Raw genomic sequence first — 17561 nt, 5'->3', positions numbered from 1 at the left:
GGAAACAGAAATCCAGAACTGACAAACAACAAGATTTTATGTACAGCAGTTTACTTATGAAGGATATTACATATGTAACCCCAAGTGTCTTTTTTTCTTTACATCACAGCGAAAACAAGTCTGTTGTGCAATTGATTTCTGGAGCTGAATTAAGAGACGCGTAAAAACGCACTGACGGGGTCTCCTCCATTCTGTTTCAACTCACCTCCTTATTTCTGCGTGAGGAACAGATTGCCCGACACCACAAGACATATTGTATTCAAAGGATTCCCTGACAGACCTGGTCGTTGAATACCTCTTCTGACGTCAGGAATAATAATTACTTTTTCATCCGGGTCTCCACTCTCCTCTTATGGTATTATTTACTTTATAAAGACGCGGGAGCTTGCACTGAGCTTAGTTTTATATATGTATATTATTTCGAGGGGAGGAGAGTGTTTTGGATTATATCCAGTTTAATCTGGAGTTGATCTGTTTATCTGAAGAAACGTGTAGACAGCGAGTGAGAACACAACTGCTACTACTCAATTCTCTAAAGGAGATGAATAATTAATGGATTCGGAATGGAGATAGCCTTGGTAAGTTTTGAAAACGGTGGGGCTACTACAATAGGGAGTGGAGGCAGCACAAACGCTCTCAATCTTCCCCAAGCATCATTTGTACAATCTGGGCTCAACGACGACTACAGGAAAGAGATCAACACTTTCAGCAGCTTGCAACAGGGCTCCTGGAAAATGAACGACATGAACAACACTTTCAGCAGTAGCGAAAATGCCATTGATGCGCTTTTACGGGCAGATCACAGCCCGCATCTATTCGACGAGGATGCGATGGATATGGATTTGGACAACGAGAGCAATGAGCGAGTACTGATAAACATTGCTGGACTGAGGTTCGAAACTCAGCTGGGCACACTCAACCAGTTTCCAGACACTTTGCTGGGAGATCCAGACAAAAGGATAAAATACTTTGATCCACTCCGAAATGAGTACTTTTTCGACAGGAACCGACCTAGTTTTGACGGAATTCTTTATTTTTATCAGTCGGGCGGCAAAATTCGGAGACCAGTGAATGTCTCCATAGATGTGTTCGCCGATGAAATTCGGTTTTATGAGCTGGGAGAGGAAGCGATGGAGAGATTCCGAGAGGACGAGGGATTTATTAAAGAGGAGGAAAAGCCTCTGCCTCAGAATGATTTCCAGAAACAGGTATGGCTCATTTTTGAGTATCCGGAGAGCTCCAGCCCTGCTCGGGGAATTGCAATTGTTTCCGTTCTTGTTATCCTCATATCTATCATTACCTTTTGTTTGGAAACCTTACCGGAGTTCAGAGATGAAAGCGAACTGCCTCACTCTGCTAGAAGGAACAATGTTACTCAGGCTCCGACGTCAAACACGCTCTCCGACCCCTTCTTTATCATTGAGACTACCTGTGTGATATGGTTCACTTTTGAGCTTATTGTCCGTTTCTTTGCCTGCCCAAGCAAATCTGTGTTCTCAAAAAACATTATGAATATAATAGACATCGTGGCCATATTTCCTTACTTTATCACCCTCGGAACAGAACTAGCTGAGCAACAAGGCAATAATGGGCAACAAGCCATGTCACTGGCTATTTTAAGGGTCATTCGGTTGGTTCGGGTGTTCAGGATTTTCAAGCTTTCCAGACACTCAAAAGGGCTACAGATTCTGGGGCAGACTCTAAAGGCCAGCATGAGAGAGCTTGGTCTTTTAATCTTCTTCCTCTTTATCGGTGTCATTCTGTTTTCAAGCGCTGTTTACTTCGCAGAGGCAGATGAGCCTGAGTCTCATTTCTCCAGCATCCCTGATGCTTTCTGGTGGGCTGTGGTAACCATGACAACTGTTGGCTATGGAGACATGAGACCCATTACCGTTGGAGGGAAAATAGTCGGCTCCTTGTGTGCTATTGCTGGCGTTTTGACCATTGCCTTGCCGGTCCCCGTTATCGTGTCCAACTTCAATTACTTTTATCATAGGGAAACGGACCAAGAAGAGCAGCCAGCTCTCAGAGATGACCCAAGCAGCGGCCATGCGACCCCTTGTAATGAAATGAAGAGGAGCCGGAGCAGAACCTCTCTCAACAAGTCCTCGGGAAACCTCGATAGCAGTGATGGGATTTCTGTTGGACGGACTGTGGAAAAAGCTAATTTAAAAGCCAACAGTAACATGGACATAAAAAGATCCCTGTATGCCCTTTGTTTAGATACAGGCAGAGAAACAGACCTGTAGCTAAACGAGCCTTTTCTGTTGTAGTGACCGGCTTAGTTGGTGTTTTGCTTTTGAAAGCATTTTGTTGTCGTTTCTCTTTATGTAAAAAAATGCCCAGAGTAACTGTCAATCTATACAGTATTTGTACTAAAATATGACCAACACTTTGTTGAAAAAATAGTTTGAAGAAGTTGACTCCAATATTATTCCAGGCTGTGATAATCATAACGAAAGAGCAGTATTTCGAAGTTCTTTAAGATACATACTGTACCTTACATAAATGTGCTACTTTGTATCAAAACGAAATATTAGACTATGTGTAATAGAAAAAGAACATTCAAGTTTACATTTTTTTAATTTATGAAGAATTCATCGTAATATGCGGGCCTTCATCAAGAAGTATTACCGACTAAAATGTCGTTTACATAAGATAAATAGAATTTGAATGCTGTAGGCTAATACAAGCAAAGTTATCTTATTATTCTTGTTATGCCCCCAGGCACTTTTTATTTCTCGGAATAAGTCAATATTTATATGTAAATGGTATATATAACATAATCTTAAATATTTAATACTTTATTTAGAAATATTATTTATTGTTTAAGCTTTGTAAGAAGAACCCTGTTAACCATAAGCATTTCAATAAGCTTTTTTTTTTTCAAAAGATCATTTTTATTCGATGCTAGTCATTAGCCCTTTATCCGTTTTATCATTAGTTGATTTGTATTTTTTCAGTCCTGGGTGATTTTTACAAAATAAGCACATAAAACAGGACAACATTGGACGGTTTTGTTGAGAAGTTCCCATCATTGCAACGCAAGAACGTTGACATTTTACGGGACCTTGGATTACGGAGTTAAGGTCTACATGCAAGGTTCTGCCCATTTGAAATAATATACTAAGACAAAGATTCCTTGTAAAATTGTACTAAAGAGCACTTCTTATTTTCGTAAAAACTGGAATGGAAATGACTAAAAAGAACATCGGAGCAAGGGATTTGCTGGAGAAAACTCCTACACATTTATGGAAGATTCATATTTGCGAAGGAGGACAACTGAGAAAAAAAAATCAAAGAAAACGTCGTTTGAAAGCTTCCTCATTCTTATGACAAACACAAAAGGTTAGTATCATTAAGTTCTTTAATTTTATTAGAAATGTGCTTCAAATGTTTTGTATATACTGTATGTACATGAAATGTTAAAATTATTTTTGAGGTCTCCAGTGTCTCATCGATAGCTATCTTCTGACAACATAATGGTCAGTTTTATGTACACCGCGGGTACATGTTTTGCGGGTATTATCTGGATATTTTCCGCTCTTGATACCATTAGCCATGCTGGTAGGAATTTATGTGTAAATCCTAATTTTGTGGCCATCAATTTAGGAAGAAATGCCTTAGACTTTCAAGACTTTAGAGGAGTCTGATTCAACCGCCACATGGTTTTCAATTCTCCCCATTTACCATAGCTAGAAAAATTGTCAAGGAGAGGAGAAACGTGTCTTAGCGTTAGCAATTAAAGATTGAAATGGGTCCCATCACTCGGTCAGGGCCGCTTGCGCAGCGTACAGGTAAGACGCACGGAGCTGTTCTTTCAGAACCATTAACACACCCAGCTGCAGAATGAATGAGGGCGCGGAATTAGTCTTGCAGCCGCCCCTCGCAATTGTACACGCATCGAATCAGTAAAGCTGGGTTTTTCATGCACTTTTAATGTTTGTTTGTGGCTGCATTTCTCCTGCTAGGCTTTGTAGCATTTTAGACGCTAGAACTTCAGCATCTCATGTCATTGTATCGAACAACAATGAGTAAAGACATTTAAATGTACCACGTCTGTTTTTGTTTACGTGAGAATAAAGAGAAAAGAAGCGTGACCACTTGAATTTAAAACTATGACAACCGTGGCCCTCACATGAGTCACTCAAATCTCTTAAAATCGCCATTCGATGCCATACAATTTACATTGCATTACCGCAATGCACTGCATGTACAGGTATGTAAAAGCAAAAGCGCGGGAACTGGGTGATTTACGATTGCTTCTAGATACAGTACTAACGATGAAGCACAGAAAGTTTTCAGCAGTATATTTAGTACGCACTGATGTAACATGACTCCATTTGAAACGCTTCAAGACAGCGTTCGCAAAGAAAAGATCCGTCTATACTCCATTTGAATACAGATTTTGAATATTAGGATCAAATCTCTTTTGTTCTAGATTAAAGAGATCTAGTTCCTTTTCTCCAGCTGCTCCGGCTTCCCCCTGTCTGTGGTAATTAGTGCCTCTAAATTATTCCTATGCGTGTGTGCCCTGTGATGTTGTAACAACCTACTGTATACTGTATGCTTCTGGGGTTGGCTCAGGGCTGCCTAAGCTCTCACCAGGAAAAATCCGCTTTCTGGTAGATGGTTGGGTGCATAACCTTGTGCCATACTGTATATTCGCCATTCCTTATTGTAGACTTGCTTTAGGGTGTACTTTGAGATCATGCTCATCGCGAAAAAGAGCCGTACAAGGTAAAAATTAAAAGTGGTTTTCTATTGTCAACATGCTAGTCTCAGATTTTGCATACAATAAGGAGTGGTATGCTAATTGCGCTAATTGCATCACCATTGTGTACAGAAAAAGAGGATCATATTCTGACATAAAACTTTGGTTTATACAGTAGTTAGTGCTTGTCTAGGTCAGGTTAGAAACATCCACAGGACTCCCATCTCCTTCTGGAACTTTCCCCATGTGAGTGCAGCAAGTTCAATCGCGAACTGTATTTCACAGTTCTCCCCGAAGCGCCTGTCTGTTGAGGAGATATGAGATGAAAGCAACCCAACCCCCACCCCCCGCTGACATGAACGCAAAAACTTACAGAAGTCATGGAGAATTCACATTGGAGCTCAATCCATTAAGCAAAGTTAACGGCTTAGACTTTTTGCTTGTTAAATCTTTATTACAGTAGCTGGTGAAATGCACCTGCAACTTCACAGTTGTTCACAAACGACTGTATATCTCTCTCTTGTGATCGTACTTTTAGTAGGACTAAAATATATGAATTCGGAGTGTATTCAGTTTTTTTAAATGTTTTGCAGCTTATCATCAAGCATTTATAAACTTTAATTTTTTTACAAACAGAAGCTTACTACAGTATGTTGCCCAAAGATAATTAAAATGGAATGGTTAATTTAGTCTTGAGGGAAAAGTTACATACACAGCCTAGTACAGTATGCCTGCTATTGGAAAATAAATTACAGTTACATTTCACAACATAGGATCCATATGTTTCTAAGGCTGGTGCATTATTCTCTACGGAAGCGCATTGCTGCCATCAGCAAAATAAATCACGTGAATCTCATAAATACGTGAAAATTATAACATTATTACAGCATAGTACATTATCTCATTATTACGAGATAGTACATTATCGCGTACTTTATGTGATAATCGTCATAATCACGTGATAGCACACTTGTCGTACAATACCTTTTATCATTAGTTGAATTTCAGTTTTAAGCAATGGAATCGATTACACGGTACAGTCTTTTTTGTTTCAGGATAAGGTCTGAGTGTGACTGTATTTTTATAATCATTGTTGACATTAGCTAAAAAATGTAACATTTCAATATGACTAAACCCGTCTAAAGTATGACCGTGCTGCTCGTTCTGCAGCGAAGGACATTGTCACGAACACAGTTCAAGCTGAGCTATCGGTAGCTTCTATAGGCGCTGTCATTGCATAATGTAATGGGTTCTTCATACACTCAAATGATCATTTGCATCTCGTAATTACGCAATGGAGGACTATCTTGTAAGAACAAACTAAATTTCTCATATAACGAGATACAGTACTATATTTTTTTTCCTTGATAGCAGCAATGCACATCCGTAATTCCGTAATATATAAAACATAAAGCAAAGCTTCACTCATATTGCTGAAATAATGCAATCATATAAAATTGTCACTTTTTCTGATTGTGATTAGAAACTACTTATCCTTTGCATGTTAACAGCAAAGATGTTGCTTGACATTATTGCACTAGTCTGTAAAAGTGTTTTTGGAGTTATGGAATCTTGTGTATTGGCGCATTTAATTCAGAACATCTTCTTTATTAAGAAATGTAATCTGTAATCAGTATAATTTTTCAATAGCCTTTTTCTTATCATACACTACAGCCTTCATGTTGTTAAAACGAATAGGATTTAGCTTTAGAAATCAGTGCTTTAAGATGTCATATATTAAGTTTATTAATTGACATGTATCCAAAGTTCAGTGGTTGAGGCAAACATCTCTCTTTCTTTAGAGAATCTCACAGTCATTTCATATGACAACAAAGCAGTACATTCAAGGCAGGCCCCAAACACAACGTGTGTTTTTGATCTTATTCCAAGTGACGTCTTGATTAAGCCTTGAAGATAAACTACAGATAAATCACTTTCACAGAAACTGTTAACACAAAACACAGCTTAATCCTTTCCTGCTACACCATGAAATGTGGTGTTCATTCATCTATTATTACCATATAATTTCACTCAATATTAACGTAATTTTTTAGCATAGTTGTTTTTAAATATGCACTGTTACAGTATATTTACATTTAAGACTTCTTTCCACTCCATGCATCAAAATATACAGTAGATGTTGCCGAGGATAATTTTTTTGGATGAATTGTAGGACAACAGAAGACTACTGACACTTTTGTGTTTCATAACAATTTTTAGTGAACAAGGTACTGTATTTAACAGGAAGTTTGATCAATTCCAGCACATGCTTTGAAATGCTGTTACAGTATAAAAATCATAGAATAAACTTACACAGTTGTAGACAAAACTAAAAGGAGACAGAAGCTGCCAGAGAACTGAGCAGATATGTGAATAGCAGGGGCATGTACTGCAGCCCTTTAAGGTGTTTTGTCAAGAAAGTTGGGAACATTGAAACAAAAATGTTTTTAAGCTTAGTTTCTGGAGAGGGTTTGGTGTGCAAGAGGTAACAATAGCAATACATGAATAACACGGCAAATACTGTAGATACAAACATTGTTTTTGCAATTTTTTATTTTTGCTCCTTTTCATTTTAAAAGTACTCAACATTGATTTATACAATCTTGTGGTCTAGTAGTTTTAGGTGGTGTTAAAATGTCTAGTGACCATCCTCTTTTAGGGATGTATTTTACAACTGATGAATAATTGCCCTCTCAAAGTTCTTATATAACATCGATGTTGTTACTCTCCTTTAATGGTGTTTATACATATGCTTCATGTATATAATTATTGAACTAATAAATCCCTGTAATTCTGAACTGTAAGAATTGAGGAGACTGCTTGTAGTTCAGTGCAATAAAACTTTACAGTGCCTTGCTAAAGTATTCATTTTCCGCATTCTATGGCTTTAAGGCTTGCACTCATGACACTGTGATGTACAGTATTCATTATTTTTTGTGTATTCATATACACAGCCCACTCCACATATTCAAAGCAAAAAAAAAACAAAATGAAAGAATCATGCAGATAATTAATCTGAAAGCAAAATGGAATCAATCAAATGGTGCAGACAATTGTCTTGACAGCCACATGCTCAGTTCGTTGAGTGACCTTGTCTGTGTGCAGTAATAGAGGTTCACATGATGTCAGAATAAATATGCATCTCTGTAAAGTAATGCAGTCAGGTAGATTCAACCCTGATGACCAAGGAGGTTTCATAACAACTTAGGGAAAAAGCTGTGTTAAAGTTTAGACCGGGAGAAAGTATGCCAAGAAACATTTCAAAGACTGTTAATATGTCTGGGAGCGTGGTGAAATTAGTCATTGATACTGTGCATGGAGGCACACACTATATCAGCCAGGTCCAAACTGAGCAGCCGGGCAAGGAGGAAACTGGTTAGGGATGAACACTGTGAGACCAAAGGTGACTTTGAAAGAGTTACAGAGTTCTGCTGCTGAGAAAGCAACGTGGCAGAGATTGAGCAAATCTGGCAAGACGAACGAGCAGAATAGCAGAATAGCACCAAGCAGGTGTGCAATGTTGGTCCAGACTTCAGCAGAAATATTTGCAGTTGTATTTGCCACCCAAGGTGCTTCTGCCAAATACTGTCATCACGAGTCTGAATACTTACATTATTAATATACTGTATTTCCATGTTTTCTTCCTCGATTCTTCAGAAATGTACTATTTTTCTTTGATTAAGCTACTATATAACCTTTATTTAGTATTCTTTAGTTTGAGCATTTATTTGAATTAAATACGGGATTTAAAAAACGTGTAAGCATCATTATGTAATTTCATAAAATGGCACACTTCAGGAAGGGTCTGAATACTTTTGCAGGACTGTAAATCACACAGCACTGCATGCATTGTCAAATTATAATGTGTAGTTGATCTTTGAACTATTTTGCTTTCATTAAACATTCCAGCATATCATATGCCCCATTTTCTATGCAAATCTTTCTATTTTTTTTCTCATTGTCTTTTGCGGCTTCTATTTTTTGATAAACTACAGTATCTGTTGAGTCATGATTTTCCGTCTAATGTTTAAGCACTCTTTGGTTTGGCTACTGTAGCTATTTGTATATCTCATGCAAAACACTATTGCATCCGGTGTTAAATTAGGCACTGCACTTCTCAATATAGATCTTTCAGTTTTTGAAGTGACTTTATCGAGTAAATAAACACGAGAATAAAATGTTTGTTTTCAAAAATGTAATATAAAGTCTAACTTATCAGTGGTCTAATGACAAGTAATACGTATTGTACAGCTCCTTGTCTTCTGCTGTATTTCACCTGAAAAAAAAAAGAAATAGATTGTGTGTACTTAAAAAGAACCATTGACAATGAATATTTCCTCAAAACAAGCAAAACTCTCAGATTCTTAGATCTCTGACAAGGCAAGGAGTTTGGAGTTGCTTTTGTGGACAGGAAGAAGCTCGCTCCTGTGGATTTTCACAAAATGCTTCCGCAACTGTGCCCTTGTCCTCCTGTACTGAATTAACTTTAAAGCAACCCTTCACCAAGCATCCCTCTGCAGCATGGGAGAATAGATTTCTCTGGCAAGGTGGTGCAACAAAGGGCAGCTTAGAGCCATTTTGCCTCCACTGTGCCCTGGCAATGTGTCACTTGCATTACATCATGCATTTCTCACTTCTGAGTCATCCTTTGCTATAGCTCATGGTTCTCTGCATGTTATCCTTAACAAGATCAATTAGGCAGCTAAAATGGGGTTTCCATTTGCACTGGGACAGGATCCAGCACCTACTAATTTCTCCTCGGATACACTTGGACCTGGTTCATGATTGCGTTAAGTGTTTCAATAGAAATTCAGATTTAGCTTTTTAATCAGGTGTCTCACTTTGAAAGTCACTGTTGCCCATACTGTACATACTGTATATCAAGACAATGACAATCTTTGATTAGCACGAGTATGACTCAAGTAATGACTATTACCTAGACTTTTTCTTGCAGGCTGTGGATTTCTTTTCATGAAATGTGTTTTCTGGTAATAAAAGGAAGCAGCAGGGTAAATTGTATTAATCCCAAGACAAATGCTAGGAAAGACTGGATATTGGATTAGTTCAAGTAGGGAGCTGCGTCAGCATGCGTAGGCTGCAAAGGAACAAGTTAAAGGTTTATTCCTTGCTGAAAAGAGAAGAAAGGAAACACAATGTTTCAGCTGTGGAGCCTTCTTCTTCAACCTTCTTCACACCCAATGAAGGCTCCACAGCTAAAATGCGGTGTTTCCTTTCTTCTCTTTTCAGCATGGAATAAACCTTTACTTGTTCCTTTGCTGGATATTGGATTTGTCTATTGGACATACTAATTGAGATGAATCAATTAGTCCTTTCTTCATTCTGGATATACAATAGACGGACCAGATCAAGTCAAACCAGGCCAGTTAATTACAGAACCAAGCACCTACATGAACTCAACTGAGCAGTTTGAAAAATATCTTTCAGTGAAGCAATAGTATTTTGTCATTTTTCAGAAATGGCCTTAGTTATAATATGCTGTTTGTTGTATCTGTGCTGTGTAAACTGGCTTATTATCCATCTAATATGTAATGTTTCAACACCTGAACTTACAGTAAGTATAACTGATTCTGTGAGTATGATAATGCTTAAGTACAGTATTACAACTGACTCACCTATACAAGAGATTAGAATTTGCTTTATAGCATTGTACAAGGGTCAAAGGAAATTAATATTCAGTATTTATACAACAAATATGTATAATACATAATACATAGTGTTTTGTGATGTTAAATGTTGATCTGAAAACACTTTATATTTATTCATATGCACAATACTAGGTAGGCAGTAATGACGTTTTCATTTATAAAGCAAGTCCTGAGTTATCTTTGCAAGCATCCATTTTAGAATGACTATTGTTATCTTTCATTTTAGATGGTATTGTGTAATTATCATTACTGCACTCTAAATTTTCTATGTTTTATTTGGGAGGCTGGGTACAAATCTTCACGCATCGATTGCCTGTGCTTCGTGGTTGAGGAGGATTGTTTCCCATGGACCTGACGGTGACTGATAGATCGAGAGCTGTACACTCTCTGGCAGGCTGAGTTGGTGTTGCCCCTGGAGATATCATGTCATGTTCAATGTAATCTGGTCAGGGAGAGCTCTTGTCACTGCTCACACTTTGCTTCCTTGTTCTGACATCTTTGAGTCTTACAGTACCAGGCCCCTTTCAAATTGTTCTTCCTCCATCTGGTTCAATTGAGGACCAGAAACGCCCTGAAGTTCTTTGTGTTTGCTTCCTGCGTTGTGATTGCTTTGGCTAAAATAGAAGAACAGCACTGTTATGGAGTGCCTGGACTCTGACATGCTGACAACATGACCAACCAAACAGAGCTGATGGCAAATGATCATTGTTTCAGTGCCTGTGGTGATTCTCAGAGAGAAAGGTGTTTCCTCAAACACTCACTTCTGCAGGTGGAAAATATCTGCACTTGGAGACTTCATTTGCATTAGTGAAATCAGACTTGAGGTCTTCTCAAGTAATGTAAGCACGTTTCTTCTGTTCTCGGTTGAGATGGTGAGCTTTTCTCTGATGCATTCTGAAGAACCTTCTCAAATGGGAGGATCCTTCAATGCCTGGGTGTTGATTTTCTGTGGACATGGCTTCTTCTGCAAACAATGATTGAGAGCAAGTTTGATTAACATAACAGATTACTGTGAAATAATTTAGCATTATTCTAGGTAGTACGTCTTTCTAGAGCCCTGCTGGCTAAGTATGGAGGAAGCAGTAATTCTAAGAGGCCATCACAATAACCAAAGTTATTGTGCAGGACTGAAGGAGTCCTTCCAAACTTCTGCCTGTCAGTTCTGACTCTATATCACTCATTGTCCCGGTTCACAATAAGCTGATGAACTGTGTTTTTAATCCTCTTACAAATTCAATGTTTTTATGAAGCAGCATTTTCTGAACACTAAATAAACATCTAAGAATTCCCTAGAGTTTCTGAAGCTTCCTCCTGGAGATGATAGTTCTGTTTTCTATGAAAAGATTTATAAATTGGTAGCATGAGGTTCTGGGAAGAGTTCCAGTGGCTGGCAGAGTGGACACAAAGAGCTGTACTGTACTTACGGTTGTGAGTGTTACTGATGCTGTCATCCACTCAAGTGGATGACAGAAACAGTCCTCCTTTTATCTTAAGCAGGATACCATTTGTAACACAGTGTCATCTGGCGTCTCTTACTCTGTGGATCATTTTGGAAAGTAAAACCAATTTCTGAAATTGAAGCAGAACACACAGTAGGTACAGTATGTGCACTCATACCAGTCAGCTTTATGGAGTAATACTTTGCGAAAATTGCAGCCACCAAACTTTTGTTTTCCTAGAGCACAACTAAAAAAACGCTTTATGTGAATTCAGCCAGTACTACAGTGAACACTAGAAACTGGTGCCGAAGTTAACACTAGATTAAATATAGATCATTTCTATATTGTCTATACTGTCTAATACTACCTGCTACTACAGAAGCACTAGGAGCAGCGATATCGGCTAAAAGACAGAACAGCTAAAGACAGACAGAAAGGCATAAAATGATTATTATCAGATGATTATTATCAGATATTCTGCAAGTGTGACTGATAAATGAATTTACTATGTATTAGCTGTTTGAAAATGATCCCCATTAATTTAATTACAATACTTCACATCACAGTTTATGTAAATTGCAGTAGCTGCAGCTGCTGTAAAATACTTTGTCTTCCCTTTAAGACATTCTGCTTTGAAAAGAACTGGGATGCTTTTACTGATTTTATTTTTTATAGGTCCTTTTTTTCATTGTAAGCCATAAATGCATATGAAACCTTCTGCTTGACAGATGGAAATCAATTCAAAACATACTGTATATCTTTCATAATTATTCTCTGTTAACTGAAGCCTTTTTTATTTTAATATTTTTTGTCATTCTTCAATGCTGTCTTCATTTTGAAGGGCTGTCTCACTTAAATGTCACATTTCAGCTTGAATTAGAAATTCCACAATCTAGACTTTAGAATTTAACATAACTAAAAGGAATATCAATAAAACACATTCATTATTTTTCTATATTCCTGTCTTTATAGCTTTGATTTTTCTTCATTTTCTACAGTCAATAATAATGGGAAATGAACTCAATCGTTTCTTCCCAATCTGGAGCAAAATAGTATGCGCAAAATCACAAGGAAACACTGGAAGTTTATTACTGTCTCTACATTACTTATATAACTAAAAAGGTGAAGATGTCAACACAGAAAAACATTAGAATGGTGATTCAGAAATATTCTTCCCCCATCGCTTGTATAGGCAGTGATTCATTTCAATACTGTAGCACAGCTCTGCTGGAAACTGTCTGCTCTGGTCAGGCTCATGAATGTTCAGAAAAGTCTTCCTTAGCAACCTCTTCCTAATAAAGAAACACCCATGGGATATAACGGGATTTTTTACACCCAAACTGATTTGATTTTGTTACTATTGCTCCTCTGAATTTTTCAAAGGCCTATTGTTTTATGATAGAATACCTTTTTCCAACACCATTTAAAGTGAGAAAGATTTGTTTTGGCGTTGGATCTGGGTAGTTTTCCCTCATTAAGCCTAGAATGCTGTCCAGAAAGTCAAGCTTTTCCCCTTGGTCTAAATGACAAAATAAAGAATAGATCCAGTATTCAAAACCCAGTCATTATTGTGGATATACAACTCCTATAATGCAACGATTTTAAATGGCTTTATCCAATACAGGATCATGGGGGAGCAGGAGCCTGTACTAGCAAGCAACAGGCTCAAGCCAGGAGATACGCTGTCCATTGCAGGGCACACATAGACCCACACATAAACCTGCACACACTCACACCAGGGCCAATTTTTCTTAGAAGCCAATTAACCTACCAGTATGTCCTTGGACTGGTAGAGGTAACCAAAGAGCTCGCCAAAACCCACGCAAACATGGAGACAGTGTACTGTACAAAGCCCACACAGATAGCACCCCAGACTCAGACCTGAGCCCAGGCCCACAGCACTGCAAGGCAGCAATGCTGATGACTGTATCACCATGCCAGGCAACTCCGATAATGATCCTTTAAACTGGATCTGACTGCCGGCAGGTTTTGAATCTTATGTGTGACCAGACAAGACTGTCCAACAGAAGTCATGGACTGTCTGCATCAACTTTAACACTTGTTCTAAAATGGATTTGAATAAATCAATGCAGTGTTAGTCACGTGATTAAATGTGAAAGCCAACCTGTTCTATAGATTAATTGTATATTAGCTCCAGAACTTCAACCCTACACCTGATTAAACCAAACTTAAAACATAGTGGTCTGACTACCAATTTACAGAGGAGTTCTAAAACATCTAAACTAAGGTGTGACCTAAATATTTTAAACAAGATGTCATCCTTACTTTTCTTTTTTATTTTAACTAAATTAAACAATAGAGCCTGACTTGTCCCAATGTATTATGTTATTCCAATTTTAGGCACCATGTGCTGAGGACTCTGGGTGCAAATGTATATTTAAGGATGGAAGACCAGACAGAGGAGCTGCAGCTAAATTTAATCATCCAGAAGTAACCTTGAAATTTACATGCACAGTTGCCAAAAGTGAAAGAATGTTTATAGCATTATAGATCTAGAGATACATTATAGTACACGTGAATACAACAAGAATATTACAGTAAGTCACAAATGCATCAGAATTCCATATTTCTTTTGATGTCACACCTTTAAATATAAATAAAAATACATGCCAAATGTCATCTGAAACAGCTGAGCCACTGATGCTGTTTTCATTGAACTGCATTTTGTTATTTATCAGGTAAGCATTTTAAAAGGATTGACATGTAAATGTTGGAGATTTTTTAGCAAAATAATCTACATAAATATATTCTGTTTTACCAAAGCACTACTGGGCTGTGTTTATTCAAGTATGCAATTCAAAACTAACCTGCAGCAACCTCTGCCATTACAGAGAGAGCAGTAAAAAAAAATATCTGTACAACAACAGAACATAGAACATGCCAGAAGACATTTCTTATGGTAATTAAAAAAACACATACAGCTTTAAATGTAGCCTGAGTGGTCCCTTGGATGTTTAATATTTGAACAAACTGTATCTGCTCTCTTTATTTTTGCATAGTAGCTTTAAGGTATTTTTGATGTAGAGCCTTAAGTAAAGTTTGTGTACCAGATCTCCTAGATTTGAATCAAATGCAATGAAATGTTTTTGTGAACAGTTAGATTTGTTCCAAGGGGAGTATTGTATGTTTCATATGAATGAGTATGCTTATTGAGCAACCAGGGAAAATATACTGCAGAGTGGTAGAATAATAGAACACTAGAATAATAACACAGACCGCAGGGTGAGTGTCCCCCACTGGTACCACTAACACCTCTTCCAGCAGCAACCTTAGTTTTTCCCAGGAGGTCTCCCATCCAGGTACTGACCAGGCTGACAGCTGCTGAGCTTCAGTGGGTTGCCATTTGTGATTTGCCTGATATGACTGCTGGTGTATCAATGAGATCAATGTGATGTGAAATAATATTGCTGTAAAAGCCTTAGTCCCTCCCCCAGTGACTCTCAACCACTCAGCCACACACAGGTAGAGTGACCTGGGCTCTCTGCTTTGCTGTCAATCTGGAGTATAAAACCGTTTTTGTTTCAGAATATATAGTGGCACCATCTATCCATGTTCTAACAGTTTTTTTCCAATTAAGGGCCACAGCAGAGCCTATTTCAGCAAGTAACAGGTGCAGGGCAGGGTGCACCCTGGACAGGACACCAACCAATCACAGCTCACTCACAAACACACACACTCGCACCAGGCCAATTTTCAAAGAAGCCAATTAACCTGCTAGTATATATACTGATGGAAAAAAGAAATGCAACATCCCCTCCTCCACAGTCTGGCTGTCCCATTTGCATGGAACAGGCTGAAGAGTGACTCATCCATGAAGAGGACCTGATGCCACTGCTGACGAGTCCAGTCGCAGCCTCTGTCTGGCCCAAGCCAGTCGGGTGTGATGTCTAGTGTTAGCAGAGGGCCTCTGACAGGTCACCTTGATCTAAGACCAGCAGCATGGAGCCTCACTGTCCTGTCACTGATGCAGGCATTGTGTCTGCTGGCAGTTTCACCAGCAGTATGGGTGGCAGATCTGAAACGATCTCTCAGATGGACCAGTCTGATGTGTCGGTCCTGCTCTGGTGTGGTCACTCGAGGGCGACCAGATCGTGGACAGTCATCTGTCCTGCCGGTCTCCTGAAACCTTCTCTGCAGTTGGGACACAGTGGAGCAGCTTACTCCGTCGTGTCTGGCAATGCTGGCACATGCCTCCATGCAGCATGCCAATGGCCCCCTCCCTTGCTTCTGGTGACACTGGACACATTATGGAATGCACAGAAAACTGACTAAGTGTGGCCTTTTCCTTGCAGTGACCTAAGCTTTGAATTAAGGCCTTTTTAAAGGTGACCTGATCAGGCATTGTTCCACCCAGACCTTGTTGGGTAAAAGTGCACCTAACAAGCTTTTCGTGTGATTGGCAAGCTGCAATGCCTCACTGCACAAGCTGTATTGCTGGTCTGAGGGCTTAAAGCAAATTGACAACTTTTTGTGAAAGTACATAAGCTATAACTATAGTATTCTCATTCCAGAAAATGTTGCATTTCTTTTTTCCAACTTTATATTTGGACTGTGAGAGGAAGCCCACACAAACATAGGGAGAACATACGAACTGCACACAGATGCACCCCAGGAATCGAACCCTGGGACGCAGTGCTGCAAAACTGCAATGCTAAACATGGAACCACCATGCTGCCCCATTACTCCACCATAATGGTACCTTTTTAGTTAATTATTAAAATAGAAATTCAGCCTGCTGCCATCTTTTTAAAAGAAAAAAAATAGATCTTTAAATGGTTAAATGTCAAGGCGTTCAATTTTGTAACGAGATACAAATTAGATACAGCTATGGTCAGCCTATTGATATATCTTGTTTTTGTTTTTAGGCTATTCTTTTGGACTATAGTGTTGATGATATACTTAGAATTATAATCTAATTCAATCTAAATTTAAGCCCTAATGCAGCAGCCCTGTACTACTTTTTAAATGTGTCACAGGATATTGTTTATTAGATTAGTGAAATATTCTGGGGGCATTTTTGTAAATAGTTGGTAGATGAGAGATGACCTACTACTGTATAATCTGCAATATTTTACTAAAAAAATATGGTTAACTAAGAAAGTCATGCACTGGAAACTGCATTTTGCCTTTTACTATGAAGATTTAAAGTGATTAAAAATAGAAAGGATGGTTATGCAAGCTGTGTATCTACAGCAGTTTGACTGTTGTTTTGCCCTGAAAGACTGGACCCACGTGTTAGCAGACCAGAGGCATGATGGTATTTGTTCGTATGGGAGTTATACACAGCATTTTGGGGTTTTTATGGTGCTGAATAAAAGATTCATTTGTGATTTGGACATTTTGGAAACACATCGGCTCCTTGACTAGGCTCTTACAGTATCTTAATCATTAAAGGGCTTGTGCCACACTGCAGGCAGGCAACATACATTACTGAGCATTGCTTCCATAAACAGCTGTGCCAGGAAGCAGTAGCCCTCTGATGTCTGGAGGAGGTCATTATTTATGCATGCTTTTCTGCTGGCTCGCTCTCTTTTTATATTAATGGGACCTGTTTCATGATGATAACGATTATTAGTAATAATAATGAGACTGATAGTACTACTACTAATGATAGTGCATCCAAAGTAATATTAATTGGATCAAAATACAAATTCAGTGAAGAGAGAGACAATGTTGAGCCATGCTCTTTACATTTTTGGAGGTTTTGGAAGGGGGAAAGCT

The 17561-nt window shown here is 38.5% G+C and overlaps 1 protein-coding gene across 3 annotated transcripts in view; it reads left to right on the top strand.

Moving 5' to 3' along the window:
* Positions 1-231: 231 nt before the first annotated feature.
* LOC148654765 (potassium voltage-gated channel subfamily A member 5) overlaps positions 232-17561 on the top strand; it is a 41749-nt gene continuing 24419 nt past the window's right edge. For all 3 annotated transcript variants that reach the window (XM_088644694.1, XM_088644695.1, XM_088644696.1), the window contains exon 1: positions 232-3348. In XM_088644694.1, the coding sequence (XP_088500820.1) occupies positions 564-2249 (1686 nt within the window). In that variant the 5' untranslated portion in view covers positions 232-563 and the 3' untranslated portion in view covers positions 2250-3348. The remainder of the gene's footprint in view (positions 3349-17561) is intronic.

This window comes from Lepisosteus platostomus, chromosome 9 (assembly GCF_059453375.1).
Source record: "Lepisosteus platostomus isolate fLepPlt1 chromosome 9, fLepPlt1.hap1, whole genome shotgun sequence".
Taxonomy (NCBI): Eukaryota; Metazoa; Chordata; class Actinopteri; order Semionotiformes; family Lepisosteidae; genus Lepisosteus; species Lepisosteus platostomus.
The sequence above is the reverse complement of the archived record's forward strand: the minus strand, read 5'-3'. Positions and strand labels throughout refer to the sequence as shown.